This window comes from Schistocerca gregaria, unplaced genomic scaffold (assembly GCF_023897955.1).
Source record: "Schistocerca gregaria isolate iqSchGreg1 unplaced genomic scaffold, iqSchGreg1.2 ptg001083l, whole genome shotgun sequence".
NCBI lineage: Eukaryota > Metazoa > Arthropoda > Insecta > Orthoptera > Acrididae > Schistocerca > Schistocerca gregaria.
In genome coordinates, this window is record NW_026062425.1 from 44,658 (window position 1) to 59,079 (window position 14,422).

At 44.4% G+C, this 14,422-nt stretch overlaps 5 protein-coding genes and 1 long non-coding RNA gene across 7 annotated transcripts; 2 read left to right on the forward strand and 4 right to left on the reverse strand.

Moving 5' to 3' along the window:
* Positions 1-2,195: 2,195 nt before the first annotated feature.
* On the reverse strand, positions 2,196-4,780 carry LOC126328058 (uncharacterized). The gene is made up of 3 exons (XR_007561652.1): positions 4,672-4,780; positions 4,150-4,570; positions 2,196-4,069 (listed from the first exon to the last, which is right to left on the reverse strand). It is a non-coding gene; the product is annotated as an uncharacterized LOC126328058 (long non-coding RNA).
* Positions 4,781-4,804: 24 nt separating this feature from the next.
* On the reverse strand, positions 4,805-6,531 carry LOC126328060 (probable ornithine aminotransferase). Its single transcript, XM_049995962.1, has 5 exons — positions 6,424-6,531; positions 6,318-6,355; positions 6,177-6,248; positions 5,908-6,116; positions 4,805-5,693 (listed from the first exon to the last, which is right to left on the reverse strand). Exons 1-5 carry the CDS (start codon positions 6,477-6,479, stop codon positions 4,830-4,832), a joined length of 1,239 nt encoding a protein of 412 aa, XP_049851919.1. The 5' UTR covers positions 6,480-6,531; the 3' UTR covers positions 4,805-4,829.
* A 242-nt stretch (positions 6,532-6,773) lies between these two features.
* LOC126328064 (transcription initiation factor TFIID subunit 12-like) lies at positions 6,774-7,925 on the forward strand. Its single transcript, XM_049995965.1, has 2 exons — positions 6,774-6,996; positions 7,339-7,925. Exons 1-2 carry the CDS (start codon positions 6,775-6,777, stop codon positions 7,771-7,773), a joined length of 657 nt encoding a protein of 218 aa, XP_049851922.1. The 5' UTR covers position 6,774; the 3' UTR covers positions 7,774-7,925.
* On the reverse strand, positions 7,876-10,323 carry LOC126328059 (26S proteasome non-ATPase regulatory subunit 12-like). 2 transcript variants are annotated; one of them, XM_049995960.1, is made up of 4 exons: positions 9,919-10,323; positions 9,630-9,686; positions 9,324-9,557; positions 7,876-9,196 (listed from the first exon to the last, which is right to left on the reverse strand). In XM_049995960.1, the coding sequence occupies exons 1-4, from the start codon at positions 9,994-9,996 to the stop codon at positions 8,189-8,191; spliced, it is 1,377 nt and encodes a 458-aa protein (XP_049851917.1). In that variant the 5' UTR covers positions 9,997-10,323; the 3' UTR covers positions 7,876-8,188. The 2 variants fall into 2 exon arrangements, with proteins under 2 accessions (XP_049851917.1, XP_049851918.1); XM_049995961.1 differs by lacking the exon at positions 9,919-10,323 and adding an exon at positions 9,764-9,866 and having other exon boundaries at positions 8,189-9,196.
* Positions 10,324-11,093: 770 nt separating this feature from the next.
* LOC126328062 (cystathionine gamma-lyase-like) lies at positions 11,094-12,795 on the forward strand. The gene is made up of 3 exons (XM_049995963.1): positions 11,094-11,204; positions 11,294-11,358; positions 11,567-12,795. Exons 1-3 carry the CDS (start codon positions 11,135-11,137, stop codon positions 12,611-12,613), a joined length of 1,182 nt encoding a protein of 393 aa, XP_049851920.1. The 5' UTR covers positions 11,094-11,134; the 3' UTR covers positions 12,614-12,795.
* Positions 12,796-12,991: 196 nt separating this feature from the next.
* LOC126328063 (succinate dehydrogenase [ubiquinone] iron-sulfur subunit-like) lies at positions 12,992-14,392 on the reverse strand. The gene is made up of 3 exons (XM_049995964.1): positions 14,073-14,392; positions 13,633-13,878; positions 12,992-13,553 (listed from the first exon to the last, which is right to left on the reverse strand). The coding sequence occupies exons 1-3, from the start codon at positions 14,218-14,220 to the stop codon at positions 13,012-13,014; spliced, it is 936 nt and encodes a 311-aa protein (XP_049851921.1). The 5' UTR covers positions 14,221-14,392; the 3' UTR covers positions 12,992-13,011.
* Between the last annotated feature and the right edge of the window lie 30 nt (positions 14,393-14,422).

The following is a 14,422-nucleotide window of genomic DNA, read 5'->3' on the forward strand; positions in this document are numbered from 1 at the left end:
CACGCACTCGTCAACTCGACCCTCCAGCGCCGACTCTCCACCGCCCAATATGTACTCCCAACTCCTCCAAAACTCCCTGTCCCTCAGTCCTCGCGACCACGACTCCTCGTCATCCGCCGCTCCCTGCACGTACCACGGCACCACCTCCCTCGCCTCCTCCTCTCTCTCGCTCGCGCAGACTAGCACCAAGTTCGTCCACTTACCCCCTCTCAACCTCTCCGCCACCGACCACGCGTCGTCCTCCCTCGAAACCCACCAGCATCTGAACGGCCTCTCCAACTTCTCGCACAACTCTCCCACCTCTTCTCTCAACGCCACCGACGACATCAACCCCTCCACAAACCCCTCCACGCACTCGTCAATCCGGCTCCTCTCGCTTTCCGAAATCCACTCCGGCAAGCACAACTCCCCCCACCCCAACGAACCATCACCTCTCACCCTCATCACTACTCGATTCAGCGTCATCGCCCATATCGGCACCGTCCTCGAAAGACTGTCCGGAAACGCCTTCCCCTTCCTCGTCGAGTCAACTATCATGCACCCCCCCCTCTCCGCGGCCTCGAGCGCCACGTGAAAATTCACTCTCCTGTGGCTAAAATGCCAATGCCCGCAATGCCCATCTGTAGACTTATCAACACTCGTGAGACAAAATTTTCTCAACTCGCCGCTCTCCGTCTATGTACCTTAAAATAACACGTCCCGTCCAACTCCTTGCAATACCACGGGCCGCATCGCAGGTTCGAAAAACACCGGTACGCCGCAAACGCCCTGCACACACGTCAATTTGTACACACATGTATCATTACCACTATATACACGCCTAAAAAAAAATAGAAGAAGGACCTCGATACCTCGACACTTGTTCAACATATTCTGCATCGCGCTTAACCGACATCAACCTGTAATACGCAGATCGGTCTCGCCTCCTCAGCTCGCGCTCCACCTCATAGATCGAGTTCTTATTATACAAATCGTAATCCATTTTTCAAAAAAATTGGCACAAAAACCGACTCCAAAACACCTGAGCATGCCGCGCTCCAAAAAAAATTCGCATAATTTATTCCAACACCCCTCTCTTCGCCTTCCACGTCTCAGTGACTCCCGTCACACCCCCGGCACAGGCGACCCCACCGCCTCATCTCCCTCCACGCATCATCCTTTCAAACGTCTCTAAATCCCTTCAAAATACGGTTAATGACCGCCTAGTGAACCTCCACACCCTTTCTCTTTTTTTTCTCGAATCCGTACTCAATCTTTCCCTGCTTGTCTACCAAAAACCAAAGCCTCCTATTTCTCAGCCTGAACTTGTAGTAATTTCCCGCATCCAAAAACGTGCCAGGCACGATGTCAGACCTCCGAAGCGTCATGACCTCGCGTCTGCAGAGCACGTCGTAAAACCAAAATGCCAGCTTGTCATCGCCGAGGTAGTCAATCTGGTGAACCAGTCTCCTCTCATACGCGCTTCGCTCCTCTGTCAACACTCCAGGGTAGGGAAAAAAAAAAACCCCAAAAACGTACTACCTCGCCAAGAAAAAAAAAACGCCTGCGGCCACGAATGTTCCAGACGTGGCCAACTTCTTCCAAAACGATGCGGGAACGTATTCGCCGTTCACGAAGTCAAAATTGTAATTCCATAAAAACTCTGGAGACGAGGGGTCAATACGCGCGAAAGGGGACCGCAATCGATGGGTACAAAAACGCCAAGACCCCTTTTTTTTCCTCCCCCCTCCCAACACAAAACGCACCCGCCGCAACAACGAACACCGCAACCTGCACAACCATGAGGCACGTCACCATCACGACGGACCTCTTCCTAGTCGCACGCGTCAAAAAGCTCGCTCTTCAAAGGCGGGGGCGGTCATCATCTGGGTGTTCTTTTTTGTGTACCTGTCAAAATAATATAGCGTCGAGGTTCCACTGGAATCCTGGGGCGCTAGCTTCGTCGTCAAAACCCTCCATCGCCCAATCGGCACAGGTGGGCAACGTAAGAACCGCTCTTCCCCGTGCGAAACGCACATGCGCGACGCGGCGTGGACAAGACCACTCGGCCCGAGCGGCATTTTCGATTTGACTGGCGGGGACGACCGTGTGAACCGACAACATGATCTCGATCGCGAGGACACGTAGAATTGACCTAGCATTGGACGATCTCAGAAGCTAAATGTTTTAGCAAAAAATAATTTTTGTTACCCAAATACTTTTTTTCCTTTTTTCTTCATCTTTTCTTCTGGACCCGCCTCTCGAATATGCCTCCAGATCCAAATAGGCCTCCGCTCCTGGATTCACCAGTGGCTGTTATGTGCCTCCTCGACTACGTCACCTACTATGGTGCACAGGAAGTCATGAAGGGTACGCCTCTCTTTTTTTTTTTAGAGCCAGGGCACTGCTTTAACGGTCATGCACTCGACCCGTTCTTCGCAGGCGAAATTGCTGACTTTTTTTCGACGAAGCGATCAACGAATGTCTGTATCAATACGAGCACCTACTGCCTTGGGATAAGTTTTTGAATATCTCTAGACGGACAAAATTGAGCAGCTTCTATAACTATTTTGTGACGGGCGAATTTCTAATCACGGGCATATCAGACCAGATGATTAGCCAGCTCATCGAACTGTGCAAGTTGGAGACGGCGACCGCTCGTCAAGCGCTGCGCTCGGACCTTTTGATAGAAATAACGAGTCAAAAGCTCATCTTTGCGTTGAAGAACAAAGAAGAACGCCCCGATATGGTTTTCGAAAAGGTGTTTCGCGCCGCGCACGAGTCATACGATATTTTGGCGTACGTCCAGACATCGAGAAAAAACATGTTGGAAAGGGAGTTTCGAGAAGCCCTTCGTGCATTCCACTCAAAAAAACAGTTGAGCGAAGAAGATTCTGAGCTAAAAAAGATCGAACTGGCGCACCCTGTTGAAAAGTTTTTAGATTTGCTGAAGGAGTTCATAAGACCATTGAGGGAGGAGTTTGGAAAGCCGACGATTTACCACGTGGCTGCCGACATGGACTATTCTATGCGCTGCGAACAAGTCTCTTCGTCGGAGTCGAGTAACGACCAAGAATCGAACTCTGCCGAGGAAGCAGAAAAAACAGATAGTGAACACACAAGAAATTCAGATCAAGAAGATGACGATGTCGCATCGGAGATACGATACACCCACCGAAGCAGAACTCGACCAACCGAACCGCGTTACGGAATCATCTCTCCAGTTAGGTCCAATAGGAAACGCCGTTCTGACACGTCGTCTGAAAACGCAACTTCAAAAAACTTCCTAAACGATTCGCAAACCAATTCTTGTTGCTCTCCAAGCGAAGAGACTCTCTCGTCTCGCTTAATCGGCAGATCTGATTCCCCAACGTCCCTCGCAAAGTCCACACCACCCACTCAACGCTTCACGTCTCTTTCACCTCCTCCCTCTAATTGGAGAGAAAAGCGCCGAGAAAAATACGACCAAATGATCATAGCTAACCAGCAGAAAAAACACGCCGCTTCGCAAAAGCCTCCAACGGACGCAGAACAGTCTAACAGCTCGCCAATCGACTCACACGAATCAGAAGGCGAGCATGAAAGCGCCGAGCCAACGGTTTCTCAAACAAGCCCAGGAATAGGCCTAAATAACCTAATCAACAGATCGAACAACTGTACGCATAATACGCTTAGAACCATGTATATTTTCGCCCACGCATCGACGGACCCTCTTTGCGGGTCGCAGAGAGAGAACGAGCCAACTGTACTATCTCACTCAAGTGATCTGTCAAGATATCCCCTCCACTACGCCATCTCGTCTAACTTGACCTTGACTAGATCATCTTGACCTTGAATTAGATCGTCATGAGCTCCGATCCTCTTCATCTACGTTGCATCGCGGTAGAGCAGAGACTTTTTTATACGTACTAACGTTTTCTCCCCCTCCCCAGATTCAAAAGGATGCCAAATCAAAAAGCGAAAAATTTGGAACCCCAAGGAAGAAGAATGGCTTCTCAGCATGTATAGAAACTTCGGCGCATCGTGGACCAAAATCCTTTCTGAAGGCCAGGGCCAAGGCATCCTACCGCAAAACTATAAAAGCAACCAACTTAAGGATAAAATGAGGTACTTGTTAAAGCAAATGAAGGAGAGTCCTTCCGGCATACCTACGCTCGGACAAAGACATACATAAACCGGTGACTCCTGTAAAATATCAAAAATTTTTTCACATAAGCTGCTTGACCCTTGACCGAATCAACACCAAACACCAACGCTCCTTTTTGACGGGATGCCTGTAAAAAACACAATCCAAAAGCTGTCAAACGCGATGTTCTCCAATTCAAAAAGCCGTTATCGCGCAATTTTATGACACATTTTCACCCGTCAAAGCGCGGCGATACATCTTGCGAGCGGCGGTCGAGCACCGTCATTCGTATCAGAGACGTCCGGACCGGTCTGCCCAATTTTGTGAGGATTCGCCCCTCTTTAGTGCTCGAATTGGTCCTTTCGCGCACTCGTCGGTACACTTTGAGACTCGGCGAGATATTTCTGCAGCAATTCTAGGTTGACTCTAACTTCCGGTACGAGCTGTCTATACTCGGCCTCATTTCTAAAAGCATGTTTTTCGCACCGTAAATCGCAAGAGAATTGGAATCCACGTTAATTTTGCCCGGCGCGTACAAATCGCCTCGCACAAAGGGAATGACGTACGCCAAAAACTGCTTCAAAATTTGGTTAGCCTTTCTGTGACTAATACCGATGTCGGAAGTTATTTCGCAGTCTTGGAATATGTTCATGATTGACAGCACAAACGTAAAATAAATTGCTAGCATCACAAAAAAAGTTCTCGCCCTCTATTTTTTTTTATATTAGCATTTGTCAGACGAAAACTCTTCTATAGACTTCGAAACTATCGAAATGGCCCCTTCCACTTGATCGTCTGTTATGACGAGCGGAGGAGCAAACCTGACGATGTCCTCGTGAGTCGGTTTGCAAAGTAGTCCATTCTTCTTTATAATCATACACAAATCCCACGCCGACTTGCTCTGATGGTTGATGACAATTGCAATAAGCAACCCCTTCCCCCTCACCTGGGAAATGAATGAATACTTCTTCTTCAAGTCATTCAACGCCTGCATAAGTTTCGTCCCCTGCTTGAAGGCGTTTTCTGCAAGTCTTTCATTGACTATCACGTCTAAAGAAGCCATTGCCACCGCACAAGCCAGAGGATTGCCACCATACGTGGAACCGTGCTCGCCTGGCTGAATCGTCAACATGATATCGGAGTTAGCCAGAACGGCCGAAACGGGCATTGTGCCTCCGGAAAGAGCCTTTCCCAATATCAAAATGTCGCTCCGCACATTTTCCCACTCGGTGGCCAACATTCTTCCGGTTCGACCAAGCCCCGTCTGCACCTCGTCCCCTACAAACAAAACGTTGTGTTTGCGACACAGATCGTAGCATTTCGACAGATAGCCTTCGTCCGGAACCACAACCCCGGCCTCGCCTTGAATGGGCTCCACCAAAAATGCACACACAAGATTCCCCTCGGCTTCCAGGACGGTCTTCAAAGCCTCCACGTCATTGTACGGAATAGAACGAAGCCCCGGCAAATATGGACTGTAGTCCTCGTAGGCGGAGGGGTCATCGCTCATGCTGATAACGGCTATCGTTCGGCCATGAAAACATCCTTTGCAGCAAACAACAATTGCTTGACCAGTCGGTATTTGTTTCTTGAACACATGTTAGCAACACACATCTGTTCGACCATTCGGAAGCACAGCAATAAATTTGCACCCACACAAAATGTCAAAATGGCCGCGTCGAATTCAAACCTCTGCGCGCAACTACGAAGTGGAGACTCCGCCGTTGCTCATTCCGACTCTAGGTGACACCACTCTCAACGCGCGTCGCAAAAATAAACGCCTCCGTAAAAATCGCACGTACAACTTTGTACCCCCATTTTCTTGACAGCTTGATAGCCGTCTCGACGGCCTCGGCACCGCTGTTCATAGGAAGAATCATGTCGTATCCCAGCAACTTCGTCACGTGTTCTGCATATCTTGGAAGCATGTCGTTGTAAAACGCCCTAGAGCACAACGTCATGCGCTCCATTTGCTCGCGCATCGCCTTCATAATCGCAGGATGGCGATGACCTTTACAAAAGTGTTATTTCAAGCGAAAGGCCGAATCGCGATGGACAAATAACAACGTACCCTGGCTGATAGCAGAGTAGGAGCTCAAAAAGTCGTAGTATCGGTTCCCTTCTATATCCCACACATAGACACCTTACGAATTAAATTTGTCAGTCAAAGACCCGTACCCACAAAAATAAATCGCTCGTTTTGCAAACGTACCTTCCCCCTTTGATAGGACGACGGGTATAGGGTGATAGCTGGAAAATAGGTCATTGATTCCTCACTCACGAAGGACACAGAACCAACGGTACTCCTGAACACGCACTTGTGAGCGGCATGCTTGCTTTCCAATTTTATGAGTTCCGCTGAACTTAGCTTCATTGTTCGAACAGGTTTTGATAGTTTGAGGAAAGAATGTTATATCAAAGGCGGATAAAAAGAGGGTGCATTTGTTTCAACCTGCGACAATACATCGGTCCTGTAGACCTTTTTTTTTCGAATTTTATCCTTAGGAGGAAAAGAAAGGGGGAGAGAATTGTGCAGCGAACCTAATACAGCGATCATATTTGCGATTAGACCACGTCTGTGCGTTTGAAAGAGCGAACCAGTCTGAGTCTGCCGAATGACGCCACGTGCGAATATTTCATAATATTTACGAGCACGCCCGTCAAACAAAATGAGCACGCCGAAGGATTCAGATGGTACACCTGTTCTACCTCCGGGTTCTCGACCCCCCTTCAACCCTTACGGTACACCAAATATGAACCTAATGGCGGCGCAATATGGACGCCTATGCATGCAAATGCCACAGGGACCTCAGATGTCTCATGCAACGACCGATTGCTCTCAAGAGCCACCTGTGTACTCTGCTAATTCAAATATCAGAAACCTAAACAGCGTACGAAGAGACATGCGTGTCTAACATCCCTCGGAAAAAATCAGCGGTTGACGGAAAGCCCGTTCCGAAGATATACCAGGACCCTCCATCTTCTCACACACATAATTGTGTACAAAGAGATTGACGCATACACACACCTTACACATACACAACTAGACACGAGTTGATGCGCGAATGTAGTGCGCACGAACTCACGTTCCCAAACTTTTCTCCTTCCGACGCGGAGCAGCGACGATGAACACCGGGACCTCACGCTTTTTTTTGGCTCTCTGCTTAGAGACACGTAGATTTGAAATTTTTGTACATACGTGATACCAACTATTTTTTTCTTGTCACCATCAGTCTAATGTCTCTGGATATGTAGTGAATCCTACACCTAGAACCTCTTCTATGCCAGGTCAAGTAGGCGTTCCCGCTCAAAGTCGATTTCCTGCATCTTCTATACGTGCAAACTACTTCGACGGCGGCGGCATTTTGAATGTCGCCAAGCTCACTGAACTGGCCGGAGGACCGCTTGAGGAGCAAGCTATTAAGATCATAATGACAATCGCGGATGAATTTATCGATAGCGTTACGACGTTTGCATGTAAATTGGCTAGGCACCGGAAATCCGATGTTCTAGAGCCCAAGGATATCCAGATGCATTTAGAACGAAACTGGGGAATTGTGTTGCCCGGTATTGGGGGTGGATCGAGTCTGCCGCATAGCTATATGAAGAAAAGACCTCTTGAGTCTCATAAACAACGCTTGCAGACCGTCAAGAGGTGCAAAAAATAAAACCAAGTTTTGAGTCCAGTGACCAGCGCGACGGGTGCAGTCACCAAGATATCAAAGGGCTGAACGTCTACGTACATGAATAGGTCGAAGGAAGAAAAAGTTGGACAAATAGAATCGGGAATTTTTATCATAGTTTTACAAATCGATTTCAACAGCTATTTGAATTTTATGCAGTTTTTTTTTGTGTTTAAATCGGCTCAACTTCAAGCATTCGGCGGAGAGTACGACGGTGCATTGTCCTGGCGTAGTATCCATGGACAAAGAATATATTTTTACGGTCCTCATGCGTGAGGAGCTGCTCAATTGAAGACAATACGGAAATCCAAGGGAAGAGTGTTACAGATGACGTGTTCTATGTACGACTGACGGAATTGTACGGTCAAAAATCTATGCATAAAAAAGTATATACATATTTTTATTTTGATTCGACAACACCACTCATTTCAGTATTTTTTTTAGCATTTGTCTCATTTGCATGCATCATGTTCTCTCTATATATAAGATGACAAGTTTTGTCGACTAGAGCGAGGAGTGAGGTAATATCTCCAGCCCAATCGTTCAGCGTTTCTGATGCTTCTTGCCTTCTGACGAAGTTAACTGTACCATTTATTCTGTCTATACGAGCGAAGACGCTCTTTTTGAGGACCAAATCACAGACATATTTGTTGCATGAGTCATATTCTAAATCCAGAAGTTGAGCCAGTCGCTTCATCGAGATCAAGCTGTAGTATTTTGCGATGACGCGAATGTTGTGCTCAGTTACTCGATTGTGCAGATCTTCCCAGATTTCCTTGTTTTTCCGACTTTCGCTGTTTGTTGATGTTCGGAAAGCAGGTAGACATTCGAATTCTGATGCAACTTGGCTATAAAACTGTTTCCAGCCGAGAAGTTCCGGCTTCAAAAAACTTTTTATAACATTTAAATAAAGAGGTAGAAACTCAAGGCGCTTGTCAAGAGCCGTCCTGTTGAGGAGATCAAACTGTTCGTTGTCATAAGGAGCAAGGACAAGGTACACGACGGACAGACTCAAGTAAAGCTTCCACTTAGCATCATCCTCTTGAATCATAGGTGTATCATAAATGGCCTGATAAGAGCGGAAAATATTCAAGTAATGTTTTTCGTGATTATAATAGTCGATCATTAACATATGATAGCGAACTTTGATTTGTTGAAAATCAGGATCATTCAAATTTTTAAGATTGATTTTTTTGGATATGATTTGCGCGTGAATGTAATCTTTCTTTAGCAGACTTAATCTCATCTGTTCTAATATGTATTCTGTCTTTTCCTTTTTTTTCATTGAACCAAACGTTTCGACTTGGACTTCTTGCAATATGCTCGCCGCCGTCGCGATGTTGCCCTCCTTTTCTCGAATCTTAGACAAATGAAGCATCAGACGCGCGCGCTGCTTCTCCACAAATATCTGTGCACACCAGTCAAAAACACTTGTTTTTCAGTAAAACGAAAGAGACCTCTACATGAGGATGCATATATAGAATACGCATTTGACAGAATTGAATGCTTTTGTGTGTACTGAGACATAAGCGTACCTTTCCCTCTGTGACTGAAATCAAAGCATCTATCAGCTCCATTTCTTTATCGTAAGGCAGACTACCCAGATAGTGCATGCAACGCTTCACCATATCCTTGATTGCCCCTTTCAACTGAGAGCGACGCTTATTGAGAAGCAGTACATGCTCATTCAGAGATTTGTAATCCTTCGCCTTATAGCACAGATCGATTATGCACACCAAAATTCTCCCAGTCGATGAAGCATCTCCAGCCTTTGATGATTCAGGTGTCAGCGTCGTCATCGCCGGGGATATATTGTACCGAAAGAAAAAAAAATTTTGTACCGTCCGAGTTTGCTTTTCTAAGGCCAACAGACCTTCGATAGCCTGTGCCAAATTGCCCTTGTTTCAGAGACAAACAGTCTTGTTAGTTTAAAAATTTAGCAAAGAGCCTTGTGTCTTATCGTTTTTCTATGCACATTTCTGTCGATGCCAATTGCAGCTTTCAGAACCATGATGTCCCTTATTTGACTGAGGTCCACTTAGTATAAAAACAGGTGGTGTTGGCTCTGTCCTTCCCTCTCTCAGTAGGCGTTTTCTTCGCACGCATCAAAACAGTGAGGTAGTGGTGTACCTTGTCTGCTATTTCGCTACATTTTGCAATAGTGTCATCCACCAAATTACTGAAATCTTGCTCCATGGCCCGTGCCATTGTTTTTTTGGTTATATTTAGACAGTTAGATGGAGAAGAGCTGGATTCAGTAGAACGGCAAACCAACAATTGATAGCTTCTAAAAAAAAAGTTATGGTCTCTCTGTACTACTTTTTTTTCTTCAGCTGCAGGAAAGCCCAAGTTCTCAACGCTGCACTTTTGCTTGCGTTTATCCTGCAGCGGGGAGATTTACTGTTGGGCGAGCAAGGGGAAAGAAGAGGTGAAGAATGGCGAAGTTCGCCAGTAAGCGGGAGATAGTGTAATAGAAAGCCTTGCTAATTCCGCTATAAGGAAACTATTTACAAGAACATACAGGAGCGCCAAATTGAAAAGTTCGGGCTTGATTTTACTGTACACGAGGTGAAAAATTTTTTTGGCACACATCAATTCCTCTCCGAACAATTTCTGATTTTACCGGTTGAAACTGATACAACCCTAGCCAATCGCTGAGAAGAAGGCGAGAGTGCGTTTTTGAAAACGTCTGGGGCATTTCGGATTTTTGGTGAAGGGAGAAGGGGTTCAGGAAAAAACAGCGGAATTGATTTCAGAGAGGCGAATCAGAGACATGAACGCATAGATTAGAATAGAACATGAAAAAAAACCTCGATAGAAGTCTTGTGAAGGAATCGACATATTTTTTATGGAAAAGAGAAGTGCCATAGTGTAAGAAATTTCATTAGGAAATGATAGATCGAGAATATTTTAAAAACAGCGCTAAGAGATTTTTGGTTGAATTATGTTTCTGAGATCGTGTCTAGAGATGCAAAATTCACTATTAACGGTGATTTTTTTTGGTGTAAATGTCAAGAGAATGAAATAGGGCGAGTTTAGGAAGGTTGAAGACTATCGAAATATAGGTAAAATAAACAAATGTAAGAATTAGAAGCGAAGAATTAGGAGCGACATTGATTGGGATAAAATGAGTATCAGCATACAATGATTCTCAACTAGTTTGATCCTGAAAAAAATAGGTGTGTTCGTGAGGAATAAGAGTATGTAGAGTATCAAGGGGCTACGGCTAAGTTGGATTGAAGAGTAAGACTATCAAAAAAATTAAGTGTACAATTTAATCTTTGACAATTTTTCTGACACCATCGTATGCCATTCATTTTGGTGTTAACCCATTTCAAAGCGCTAGATGAAATCGACGTCGTATAATTTTGACACTCTTGCTGTCCACATTGATCAAGAACATAACGCTGAGAAGGGTATGCGCGCCTATATCTACTATGCATAGAAAGGGTTTTTTTAGCCGCTTTTGTTCTCTTGCATTCTCTAACTTTTCCGGTTTAAAAAGGTGCCGTTGTGATTCCGATAACTTTGTCAACCACGTTTGAAAAAAAGTACCCAAACATTCACGAGGTATGAATTCATAGAAAGTAATTTTGCGCACAATGAGCAAGTTCAATGCGAGCGTCTGTCCATTTTTAATGGAGTTTCCGCCGTAAATCTAAACTGAACAGAGAAGCGTATGTGCGCGATATACTGGGGGTTATGTAAAATGCGGTGACAGACTTTTTTGGTACCAATTTGCACTTTTTTAACTGGAGTTTTTGGGTCTTTAAAAAAGGGCTTTGAATATGCGAGAACCAATAATCCGACACGCCAGAAGCTTGAGAAAAGCGTAGCGGATCTCGAGAAAGGAAAATGGGGACTTGCGTTTTCGTCTGGATCGGCTACCTTATCTACCATATGTCAGCTGTTCGAAACAGGAGATCATATTTTGGTAATTGATGATGTATATGGTGGAACACACAGATACTTTAGTCAAGTATTAGTAAAAAGTGGCATTCAGTTCAACTTTTCTGACATGATGCACGCGGAGACCTTTGAGAAGGAGATTCGACCCAGTACCAAAATGGTATGGATAGAAATACCGACAAACCCATTATTAAAAATCTGTCCGCTGACAGAAATCATAGAGGTATCCAAAAAGCATCAACTATTGGTAGTAGTTGATAATACGTTTATGTCCCCTTATAACTTAAATCCATTAACTCTTGGCGCAGATATTGTTGTACATTCAGCAACAAAATATTTAAACGGTCATTCTGATGTTGTTATGGGCCTTGCTATTGGAAACGATTTAGGAATTTACGAGAGGCTTAAGTTTTTGCAGAATGCATCTGGAATGACTCCTTCTCCTTTTGACTGCTATTTGCTTATGCGTGGTATAAAGACTCTCTCTATTCGAATCAAAGCCCATAATGAGAATGCTATTCGCGTTGCTGAATTTTTGGAAAAACACCCTAATGTCGAACGTGTCATTTATCCAGGTCTTCCTTCTCATCCTCAACATTCTCGAGCCATTCAGCTCTTCGAAAAGGGCTATGGAGGCATCATCAGCTTCTTTATTCGCGGTGACCTTTCGAAAACTATCGAGTTCTTCCAAAATTTGTCTTTGATTGTTCTTGCCTCGAGTTTGGGTGGCGTCGAATCTCTGTGCAACCATCCAGCATTCCTGACCCACTCTGCCGTTCCGCAAGATATCAGACTGAAGATGGGCATCACTGATAACTTAGTGCGCTTGTCCGTCGGCATAGAGCATATAGATGACATCATCAACGACCTGAAGCAAGCACTCGACCGTATTAGCACACAAACTTCTGCGCAGTGATAGATGCTTGGAACGGAGCTGCTTCCTTGTCGAGAAATGAAAGCCTTTGAAGAAACACAAGATTAAAAAATGAGAGCTCGTGTTCGATCTAATGATAATAACCACACATTGATCAGCTGAAAAAAATAATTGTACCTGCGACAGGTGGTATCATATGCCTAGTTTTTTTCGTACCACGCATTTGGTAATCCTTTTTTTCCCATAGCATATGCCTTCTCACACTCACTTTGTACAACATGCCTGTTTACCGCCTAGAGCGGTTGCATTTGTCCGACATCGACCAAGTCAGGCAAGAGAAGATATGTTTTGTTTTGACGAATTTAGCACTTTTAGTGTAAAAAATTTTATTGCTTAAATCTTAAAAAAAGACAAACGCAATTGTTTGAGGGGTACAGAATTTAGTCTGTCGGCTTTGGAGTGCGAGACTTTTTGGTGGTCAATTTAGACACATACTCACCAGCAGTAGTCGTAGGTAATTTAAGCAGTTGTAACCTCAAATTCTGAATGGCTTTGCCAGGGTTTAAGCTTTTAGGACATGCTCTTGTACAATTCATAATTGTGTGGCATTTATACACTCTGGCTTTATCTTCGGCCAGAAACTTGATACGATCTTCTCTGATTGAGTCTCGACTATCATTGATCCACCGGTAAGCCTGTATAAGCGCCGCTGGACCCAAAAAATCTTTTTCTCCATTCCACCAATAGGAAGGACAGGAAGTTGTGCAGCACGCACAAAGAATGCATTCATATAAACCATCCAATTCCTTGCGCTGTTCAATTGATTGGTACAATTCCTTTCTAGAGGATACACTTTCTGCAGCTGGTTCGAGCCAAGGACGAATTGCCTTATGCTGAGCATAAAAATTGCTCAGCTGTGGAATGAGGTCACGAATTACCCTCATGTGAGGCAATGGATATATACGAACCGTATTATCTGGATCTGAAAAAGCCAAAGCCGTCAAAACAACGCACAAAAAAATAGCGCTATACAGCATTCTAAGAAAACTGTGTGTACATACCGATTGCCTCCCTTATATATTTTATGCATGCCAAAGTATTGGTTCCTGCTATATTCATAGCGCAACTACCGCATATTCCTTCTCTACATGATCTTCGAAATGATAGTGTCGTATCTTGTTCATTTTTTATCTTGATCAGGGCATCGAGCACCATCTGTCCACATTCCGACGTATCGACATGATATGTTTGTGTATAAGGCTTTGTATCTTTTTCGCGGTTAAAGCGGTACACTTCGAATTTGACGACTAAACCATAGCACAGAAGCAATGCCGTTAATAAATTTATTGGTATCTATACTGCCTATATTACGAACTGATTCATTGTAGCTTGACGTGTTCTGCAAGCTAGAAATTGTACCCAAAAAATTTTTACCTAGCTTTGACACCGAACGGTATATAAACCTTTACGCATCGGTGTTTATGCATCATAGATATCGTACTCGAAGAGGTAGGCTTCGGAACCTCTTTTGCTGATTTAGTTGTATGAGTTCTCGACGAGCAAATAGAGCCAGTTATTCTCCTATTTGACAAGGCATGTTTTGATTTTAATAAATCCTGAAGACGGCTTACGCCGCACTCTTTCAGCATTTTCTGTTCTTGTTTTGATTATTCAGGGCTAAATGCGTAAAAAACGGTTAAATTTTAATATGTACAAGAGCTCTGTTCTATTGAACTCATCAAAAAAAAATATACACAGCCAAAAAAATATTGTCTCCATATGCAAGGAATTAACGCATCATTTAAAAACCCATATACAACATATACTGATTCCTTTTTGACAGAATGCATT

What these genes read in the sequence shown, in the direction of transcription:
- LOC126328060 (XM_049995962.1), bottom strand. Translation starts at nt 6,479, where the DNA reads ATGAAGCTAAGTTCAGCGGAACTCATAAAATTGGAAAGCAAGCATGCC. An exon ending in CTACTCTGCTATCAGCCAGG is followed by an intron (nt 6,117 to 6,176) that starts GTACGTTGTTAT and finishes ACTTTTGTAAAG; the next exon opens with GTCATCGCCATCCTGCGATT. An exon ending in GAAAATGGGGGTACAAAGTT is followed by an intron (nt 5,694 to 5,907) that starts GTACGTGCGATT and finishes CATGTGTTCAAG; the next exon opens with AAACAAATACCGACTGGTCA.
- LOC126328064 (XM_049995965.1), top strand. Translation starts at nt 6,775, where the DNA reads ATGAGCACGCCGAAGGATTCAGATGGTACACCTGTTCTACCTCCGGGT. An exon ending in ATATCAGAAACCTAAACAGC is followed by an intron (nt 6,997 to 7,338) that starts GTACGAAGAGAC and finishes TGTCACCATCAG; the next exon opens with TCTAATGTCTCTGGATATGT.
- LOC126328059 (XM_049995960.1), bottom strand. Translation starts at nt 9,996, where the DNA reads ATGGCACGGGCCATGGAGCAAGATTTCAGTAATTTGGTGGATGACACT. An exon ending in GTAGCGAAATAGCAGACAAG is followed by an intron (nt 9,687 to 9,918) that starts GTACACCACTAC and finishes CTCTGAAACAAG; the next exon opens with GGCAATTTGGCACAGGCTAT. An exon ending in TTTCAGTCACAGAGGGAAAG is followed by an intron (nt 9,197 to 9,323) that starts GTACGCTTATGT and finishes TGGTGTGCACAG; the next exon opens with ATATTTGTGGAGAAGCAGCG.
- LOC126328062 (XM_049995963.1), top strand. Translation starts at nt 11,135, where the DNA reads ATGAAATCGACGTCGTATAATTTTGACACTCTTGCTGTCCACATTGAT. An exon ending in AGAACATAACGCTGAGAAGG is followed by an intron (nt 11,205 to 11,293) that starts GTATGCGCGCCT and finishes CGGTTTAAAAAG; the next exon opens with GTGCCGTTGTGATTCCGATA. An exon ending in AGTACCCAAACATTCACGAG is followed by an intron (nt 11,359 to 11,566) that starts GTATGAATTCAT and finishes TCTTTAAAAAAG; the next exon opens with GGCTTTGAATATGCGAGAAC.
- LOC126328063 (XM_049995964.1), bottom strand. Translation starts at nt 14,220, where the DNA reads ATGCTGAAAGAGTGCGGCGTAAGCCGTCTTCAGGATTTATTAAAATCA. An exon ending in TCCGAAGCCTACCTCTTCGA is followed by an intron (nt 13,879 to 14,072) that starts GTACGATATCTA and finishes GCTATGGTTTAG; the next exon opens with TCGTCAAATTCGAAGTGTAC. An exon ending in ATATATAAGGGAGGCAATCG is followed by an intron (nt 13,554 to 13,632) that starts GTATGTACACAC and finishes TGGCTTTTTCAG; the next exon opens with ATCCAGATAATACGGTTCGT.